At 42.1% G+C, this 8928-nt stretch overlaps 1 protein-coding gene across 1 annotated transcript in view; it reads right to left on the reverse strand.

The window, feature by feature from the left end:
• Window positions 1-480: 480 nt before the first annotated feature.
• Window positions 481-8928, reverse strand: part of ISL1 (ISL LIM homeobox 1) — a 13022-nt gene continuing 4574 nt past the window's right edge. Inside the window, exons 5-8 of the mRNA XM_014307410.2 lie at window positions 8684-8918; window positions 6860-7201; window positions 5281-5448; window positions 481-2972 (exon numbers count right to left, since the gene is read on the reverse strand). Of these exons, the coding sequence (XP_014162885.1) occupies window positions 2856-2972; window positions 5281-5448; window positions 6860-7201; window positions 8684-8918 (862 nt within the window). The 3' untranslated portion in view covers window positions 481-2855. The remainder of the gene's footprint in view (window positions 2973-5280; window positions 5449-6859; window positions 7202-8683; window positions 8919-8928) is intronic.

The following is an 8928-nucleotide window of genomic DNA, read 5'->3' on the forward strand; positions in this document are numbered from 1 at the left end:
CGGGGCGCCGAGCAGGGCTGGGGGGCCTTTCCCTCGCAGGGACCGAGAGCCCAAACTCTCCCTCCTGCGTGGCTCTCGGAGCCGAAAGGCGCTCAGCCGCCCCAAGGTGCTCCCCGGGGCGGGGGACAGAGGGGCAGATCTCTGCAGCCCCCGGCGTGCAGGTTTCTCTCTCTCGGGGTCACCCCCGCCCTGCGTGACCCCGCGCCTCCCCCGCTCCTGCCACCTACGCTCAGCCTCCCGGTGGGAAGGGGCGAACGCAAAGGGCCCCAGGTTGCCCTGCCCTTACAGGTTTCCAGCGCCAGTCACAGACCCTCCCGAGTCGGAGACTCCGTCTCCAAACTCACCCAAGTAAGAGCGACTCCAAGAACTCACAGGTCAGACCACCGGGCAGAAATGATACCCCTTCTCCCTCCCGCCCCCCGAAGCGCCGTACCAATCCTCTGATCCTGCATGAAAACACAAGGGTTACTGATCACACAGTTTAAGGTAGATTTCATATTTATTTAAATATTTATCAAGTACTCAAAAATGTATTACACTTGAGCATACAAAATGAATCCAGTTTCTAATCAGGATGATTGAAATCCTTGTATTAGATTTTAACATTTTTTAATGTTCTCTGTACTGTCGAAATGGTTTGTCTATAGCTGAGCTTGCTCAGAGTGGGCTGAGATGGTGAGGAGGGAGGGAAAAGAAGGTTATGTTAAGAAAACATTGGGGTTTGGAGTAACTGACATGCAAACCAACTTGTCTTTGTCAGACTGAAAATCTCTGTATGTTCCAGTCCTTAAGGGTGTTTTAAAGCGAACCTTTGTCTTGTGCTGCCCGGGAGCACTAGGGAGCACTTGGATTGGAGCAAAAACAACCCTTTCCCATTTTTTTTTATTTACTTCTTTCTACTTTTCCCCAAGAAATCGCCCACATTTCTAGCTTTCACCACCCTCTCCCCCGCAAATTAAAAAAGGAAGAAAAGAGGGAGTGAAGAGAGGGAAGTCGACAGAAAATAAGGAACATATTCGTGCAATTTCACAGCAATATCCCCGACAGAAATATCCCCACAACTATTCCTCCTGCAGCATTATTTAATTGTTTTGACAGCAGACATTGATAAATAATGGTCATACTTGACTTGTTAAGCAAAAAGCGTCCCTTTTATCAGGAGCTTATACTTAAAGTACAGGTCACTTCAACAATCTCAACAACGAGGCTTTGGTATACAGCACTTTCTTTTTATTATTTTTTAAAAATAGCAGAACTCAGCAAAAAGCCTGAGCTCTCAGTTCTTTAGATGTCTTAACGTTATGTCTGATCATGCCTAGAGTAATATCACTTTTAAGGGCAAGGGATGGGGTGGGGGAACAAGAGACTTTCTAACGTTATCGATTGAAAGCTAAGGCATCCAACTAGCCCTGATACAGTTGTTGAAACGGAAATTTACAAGCTGGTCGTTAATACTTGCAATAAAATATCACACTCCTTTTATTCACTAACGACCGGCTTTGCATGCAATATTTTATTTCAGGTATTTTAGCTGCTAACCTGTAATTATTTAAAAGAGGGAACTTTGTTCATTATTTAATGTTAATATTATTATTATTATTATTATTATTATTTCTATTCCAAACGCTTATCTAGTGAAATAGTCCTGAAGATATAATAATTCTACATATGGCGCTTTTATTTCACATCATATTTAAGGAAAGAAAAAGGACAAAAACACATAGAGTTAGACATATAATTCAAAGACCACGGTACAACCTTTTTCTTTTTTTTTTTTTTCTTTTTTCTTTTTTACTTCAGCAAACAAAAAAAATAGTCAACTGACATGAAAAGTGGCAAGTCTTCCAATAATAAATAATAAATTACTTTATAATTTTGCAATGCAAGAGCAAACAAAAGGAGTGATTTTTTTTCTTTTTACTTGTCCTATTTTCTTTTTTTACTTTTTTTCCTTTTTTTTTTTTTTCTAGAGAGTGTGTGATAAAGAGAAAGGAAAGAGAGAAAAACAGTTGTTATAACCAATGACTATACACATCTCTGGGGGAGGGGAAGGTTCTTGGGCAGACACATTTCAAACACAATCCCGAGACGCTTTGTGGCAAAATAGAGGTATACCTTGTTGCAATGTTTTTATAAATTCGCCTTTAAAGAGGAATTCAAAAACCTATTTTTAATCGCATCACAATTAATAGGGGGTGGATCTCAACCAAACAAAATCAAAACCCCGTTACAGGCATGCTAGAAGAGACCCAGGAAAAGCCCCTTGTTAAGAGTCAACTAAAAACAACATTGCAAACCAATGCAGCTCCACCTTTCTGCAAGGAATCTTTCAGCAATGCAGGGCTGAATCGTCTCTTTCCTGATGATCGACAACCTACTGGAGCTTCTTTTGGCAAGGCTATCCCCAATATAGAAACAGCACCATTCGGAATGGGAGGGACCGGATAGAAAGTCCCTCTACCTTGGTTTCTCCCTAAGATGTGCAGTCAAATGAAAAGATTTCCTTTTTTTTTTTTTTTTTGAGATCCACGAGTACAAATCCTTTATATTTGGAAAATGTCTTTTCGATACTCCTCTGATAATTGAAAAGCACGGGGTTTGTGGTTCTTTTAAGTATTTTTTTTCTAGTAAGATCCCATGATTGTCTTCACAGTGTTGCTACCATATTACCTTGTCTTTTCAAATATGACTCCGTTCATCTCATGGAGCAGTTCCTTGCTAGGTTCATTACAGGGTTGTTAAGTATTCTTTCCCCCTAAATTTCGAAGTCCCAACACGTTCACTTTCCCACTCTCTTCAACAGGGGTGAGGGTAAGGGCAGAAACAACAACAACAGATATTTGAAAGAATGTCCCTCATGCCTCAATAGGACTGGCTACCATGCTGTTGGGTGTATCTGGCAGCTGAGAGGACATTGATGCTACTTCACTTCCAGTAGAATTGGAACCAGGTCCTCCTTCTGAAAAATTAACCTGCCAAAAAGAAAAAAAAAGAAAAAAGAAAAAAAAAAGAAAAAAGAAAAAAAAAAGAAAAAAAGAGAGAGAGAGGAAAAAAAGAAGAAAAATAAGAAAAAGAACTATTGCTGCAACTGTAAAACTCAAAGAAAAGTAGCAGGCAAAGAAGGACACAAAAATAAATATACAAGGCATGCAGCCAATAGGCCTGATACATCTCCACAGGAGGCTGTGTCACTGCTGTTGCTCTGTTTAGCTTCCCATTGACTTCACTTCCCCATTGAACCTTCTTCAGGCCTTTGGCCAAATCACCAAGAAAAAGTAGATTTAAAAAAATTGAAAAAAGAAGACTGAAAAAATCAAGCAAATAAACAAACAAACTTATTAATGAGGCTTTCTTCCCTGTCTTGCAAGAGTGGCAATCCCGAGAGGATGTTCTAGTAAATTATGTAGGAGTGCATGTGTTTTCTTGATATGAAACTGAAAGATTACTTTTTTCCCCTTTTGTGCACATACCAAAATAAACCTGGAAGGAGCATCCAGGAGCAGAAGGCATTTGAAACCAGCCATCCGCTTTCATTCCTGATTCGAGGCTGGTGCTATCTCTTCTTAATGAGAGTCTGTTTGATAAAAAAGGTCACACTATTCCATCTTAATGTGCCCCGCTGCTCCCGTTAGTTTAGGAGTAGTGCTGGGAAAAGGCATGACTTGAAGGGTGGAGCTTTGTTAATCCAGAAGCATTTATTTGGCACCTATTTAGCTGGCCAATTCTGTGATTAAGGCCCTTTCCAGATAAGACCTGTGTCTTGAATGGCCAATGAATAGTCTGTTCCTTCCACTATTCTTTAATTTAGCTCTTTTCAGTATCACATATTATGTTGAATGTATATCAATACTAACTCGTCAACCTAATGGTCTATTAACTTGTATATGTATGTGTATTTGGGCTATCCGTCTTCCATCCTGCCTTTTTTTTTCTTTTTTTGAACTATTTAATACAAAACCTCACTACATCAAAGATTTTTAAAGTCTCATATTTTGTTAAGGCACAGTAAGTAAAGCAACCAGAGGAGATAATTTTTTCTCTCGTCCGATGGACAGCTTGATTAAAGCAGGAAAAGCAGTGGTTGCTTTAGATGTAAGAGGATGCAAATAGCCCTGCTGCTGAGCTACAGTTTCCTGAGCAAGCATAGTGTGCCAGTGAGGGGAATACATTGCAGACTGCTGTTGGGCAAAAGAAAAGGGATTCTGCAGGAGTGCATGATACTAAACCGAAAAAGTCTGAACACAGTGCTGGATTCAACTACAAACCTTTGTCTTCCATCACTTGGTACAAAAAAAAAGCAAAAAAAAAAAAAAAAAAAAAAAAGCCAAAAAAAAAAAAAAGCCCAACAGACCAAAAAAAGATTTGCATGTTAATCTTTTGTAACTGTTATTCTGAATCCCTGAAATACTATACACGATGTACCTTTCTATTTTAACTATCTGGTTTTAACAGACTTAGGCCAGGAAACTGACTTAAGACTGAACTTCTCTCCTTAACTCACCTTGTTGTGCCTAAGTGTTGTTGGTAATATGGTCCCATATCGGCTGCCAAGTGACATAGGCATAAGGAAGTGAGTTAAGGACATAATTTCTTCTAAAAGGTCTATTTTGTTTTGGCTTAAAGTAGTTTATTATATGGCTTGGATTTTTTACCTAATATGCACTAGCAATTTCATCTCCAAAGAACAACACTTAATGTAAGCTATATATGTGTACAGATTAATGCGTATATATAGATACATAAAGTTATATCTAGAAGTACATGCTTAACATGTACGGGGACTTTGAAATTTTAATTAAGAGGTCATATTTGTCTGACAAAACAAGGGCCCTGGCTGACACTAATCACATATTTAAAATTCATCCTACAGTATAAAGGCAAAATCAGCCTGAAGTGGGGAGAGGTGAAGTCTAGAAACAGCTTTCACAGATATAAGTACAATTAAGTGACATATAAAGAATGTTTTGGTGAAGTGCTTTCAGTTTTCAGGAGTGTGCAAGCTATTATGATAATAAAGGCCTGACCTGAGTCAGGCCTTATCCAAACTCACACTCAACTAAGAAATATCTCTGCTGTACACAAAGATCGATTTTGCACCAACCTCTGTGAAATCAATTCAGTTCTCTGCTTTTACAGATGCAGTCGTGCACTCCTTGCAATTTCTGGAAAACCCAGTTAATCTGGATTGCTTGTCTCTCTCAGAGCATCTGACACCTGGAGTGAATCGCCCATTGCTCTGACCCGGGTACTGGCTGGCTCGGGCGGGGAACCGACACTTACTAGTTGCTGAAAAGCAGGTTGGTCTATGTCACTCTGCAATGCGAAGTCACTCAGTACTTTCCAGGGCGGCTGGTAACTCTGCACCTCCACGGGGTTCGCCTGCAAACCGCCGTCATGTCTCTCCGGACTAGCAGCCACCATTGGAGTTCCTGTCATCCCTTGGATATTCTGTAAACAGCCCGGCAAAAGATGTTAATGAGCTTGGTTAGCTTTATTGTGTATAAACGCTGAGTCAATAAACTGCTTTCTATCTTATCTATAAGGTCGCTTGTATTTGCTTTGTTAATCTGCTGTGAATGTCTTACTCTATTCTACTCTAGGTCAGCCCGTTTCTACTCGCTGCATTTATCACAGTGGAAGTTTACTTTCTTTCCCTTTAATCCTCCTATTCGTCTCAAGGCATATCCCCTCCGCCCCAAGCTCTCTTGAACATGAGCACTCTGTATCTCGACTGCCAATGGACGTCTCAGGACGAGAAAAGGCTAATCCTGCTCCCCTCTGTAGTTCGTGTCCAGTCTGGTTTTGTTTTGCGTGACCTTAGCTGGATCGTATATCCAGTGCACAACAAACCTGGGGTACGTCATTAGCCCTCTCTTTCAAAAAAAAAAAAAAAAAAAATAGCCCCCCAGCCCTCTCAGTATGCCCTGCGGTGCAGGCACAGTGTACAACATAACTCCAAGCCTCGACGAATAGATTGTTCAGGCGAGTTAATAACACCGTGTTTTATGGCATTCCAACAGGGTAAAATGAAACTCCTTAAATTCCACTTAATTAGGCAGCTTTATGAATTAATAGTCATTGTCGGGTCAGTCAATATACACAGGGAGAGTAACAGACTCTTCTTCAAGTAGACTTACAACAACAATAAAAAAAGAAACAAATTTGGCTTAAAATGGAAACAGATAACTTGTTCTGCTAAATCCAGTGCATGCCGCGTGTTTACATCACCCATGCATATATCTGCAGAAAAGAGCTCTACATAGATATAAGTGTATATAAATTAACCTGTAAACACTGTGGTAATTACTAAAAAATTTGCATTGCATTTGTCTTTTTCTGCAGTAAGTGCATTGACAAATAAACACTGACAAATACGCTTTGTAAAGTGCTAAGAAAAACACCTCTTATTTTATTTTCACTTTTTTAAAAAATATTTTTACTTATGGATTTAAAAACACTGTTCAAAAACTCTGAAGAGGTCAAAGGCGTCACTTAATCCTTAAGAAGCCCTCTGCATTTGCAGTATATTAGACGAGACTGGGTTTATTACATCCCATAAGCTCTGCAGGTCTCATTCATGCTGCAGAGAAGTTAGTCTAAGCTACTGAGTGTTCTTAGCCCCACAAATTCTAAGTACGCTTAAGCAGCCTAAGTCGGCTCCTCGCTGTGGTCTGTTTCGATTGCACTGACAGCAGAAACTAACGGGTGATGGCTAAGTAGTATCGTTTTCTTTGTTTTCAGGGAGATCGCAAAAAATTAACGCCATCAGCCCGAGCCCTGCTGCTGTCCGGGCCGGACATACACCAGGTTTTCTCCTTGGGAATTAAGGCAGACACGGACAGAGGCTGAAGCCACTTACAGTTTTGTCATTGGGTTGCTGCTGCTGAAGTTGCTTCATCATAATGCTCCTTTTTTTGTCCTTGCATCGCTTGTTTTGAAACCAAACCCTGATGACCCTTGGGCTGAGGCCAGTCATTTCTACCAGTTGCTCTTTCATGAGGGCGTCAGGTCTGGGGTTGGCGGCGTAGCAGGTCCTCAAGGTGTGAAGCTGTTTTTCATTAAGGACAGTTCGGACTCGGGTTGTCTTCTCGGGCTGCTTGTGGACGTGGGGCCGCAGAGCCGGCTGTCTGGCAGAGATAGGTTCTGCTGTAAGGGAAGGGGAAGGGAGGAACAGGATCCCCATGAGTAGGAAGCAGGGAGTCTGCAGAGACTATGAATCTAAGCTGGTGGGACAGGGGAAGGTGGCGGGCGGGGTTGCGGGTGATGACCCCTCTTTCAAAGGCCATTCAAGCACTCAGATCTATCGGAGCTGCTGCAGCCTCCTCTGCTTCATGCACTAGTGGAGTGACTGACATTTCTGACTCCACAGACAATTAATTTGCAAAAACAAACCACCCCCCTAAAACTCACAATGACAGAAGCTTGAACCTGTATGAAACTTGACAGGTGAGGGCAAGTTAGTTAAGGTGTATGTGAGCTAGGAAGGGAGCAGGAGGGTTTTATGCATTTATTTCCCGACAAATCACCAAAACAGAATTTTGGCCCGAAAATTAGTGAAAGAATACTTCTTAAATTAATCATAATTCGGGTCTGCTTCCTGTATAGTGAACCAAGCTCATTTTAGTCAGAAGCAGTGATAACCCGCAACAGCTCCCGGCAGTTTGACGCTTCCAAACCAGAGCAAAACAAGCCAAATCCTCTTCACCATGCCAATGGAAAAAAAGCCTTGTGAGAGCTCCGTATCTTAAAGCACGGGAGATGGAATTTATCTTAAAAAGTGGAGGTGGTAGGTGCATTTGCTCATACTTTGTATGAATAATTTAAAAATATCTATCTGGTGCTTTTAAAAGGAGAGCAAGCCCACCAACTCGTAGAAACTGCCAAGAAATGCAAAACTACAGATGGCATCACATCAAGAGCTCTAAGTGTTCCTGTTGTTCTGCTATTCTTCTGTGCGTTGTGTAGCTGTAGCTATTATGTGTAACCTGACCCAGTCGAGGGAAAAATAAAAACAGTATCTTTTTTTTTTTCTCCAGCTGTTTAGCTAACAGTCAGAAGTGCTCGCTTTTGTACAGTCGGGTTCCGACTTTTCTAACTGTAACAATACATCAGCAAATGCGATGACGACAATACGAAGGCTTCAAATCTTATCAGTATTGTACCTGCCGACATACTAAGCCTTTCGGAGACATGACACAAATACAATATAGGGAGCACAGTCTCTCTAGAATTCTGCTCTGACCAGTTACGAGAGTATTTCTCTCTATATATAGATTTGTCACCTGAAAGCAGCTCAGAAGAGGGAAATGAACCCGTTTTAGAATAGCTGTATTTACAAACAACTTTCCGAGCCACAGTCACTAGCATAGCAAAAAGGCCGATCAAGCTTGTATTGTCCAGCCTAGTCAGCCTCAGAGAAGTGTCCCTTCCTAAAGCTAAGGGTCTCTGAGTGCCTGACGTACCCGTCGAGAACTGGAAGTGTGAATGAAGTTGTAAGGTGGGGCGACTCTGAAGTTACAAGGCTGAGTTTTGAGATGAAATTCTCATCAAATTACATGAAACGTTTCAAGAAGGCAAGAGTCACTTTAAAAGGCAATTACCGAAGATTAGCTTGTTGACAGTTTTAAATTACAGCCTAAGCGCCAGCCTGTAGTTATGAAGTCTATCTCTTTTCAGACCCTACTTCCTCCAGCGCCCAGAACAACTTCTCCTCTCTCTCCTGAGGCAGCAGAGGGGTCTGAAAGCTCAGACCTGCTCTCCGCAGCGGCTCGTCCCTCTCCAGCTCAGGCTCAGGGCTGCCCCGGGCTCGGTGGTGGCGGAGTGCCGCGCCCGGTGCGCGGTGCGGGCAGGAGGAGGGCGGGCGGGGCGCGGCCCCTCCGCAGGTGTTCCGCCCCACGCGTTCCGTAGCGCGGGCGTTCCTCGGGGCAG

Source organism: Geospiza fortis, unplaced genomic scaffold (genome assembly GCF_000277835.1).
Source record: "Geospiza fortis unplaced genomic scaffold, GeoFor_1.0 scaffold443, whole genome shotgun sequence".
NCBI lineage: Eukaryota > Metazoa > Chordata > Aves > Passeriformes > Thraupidae > Geospiza > Geospiza fortis.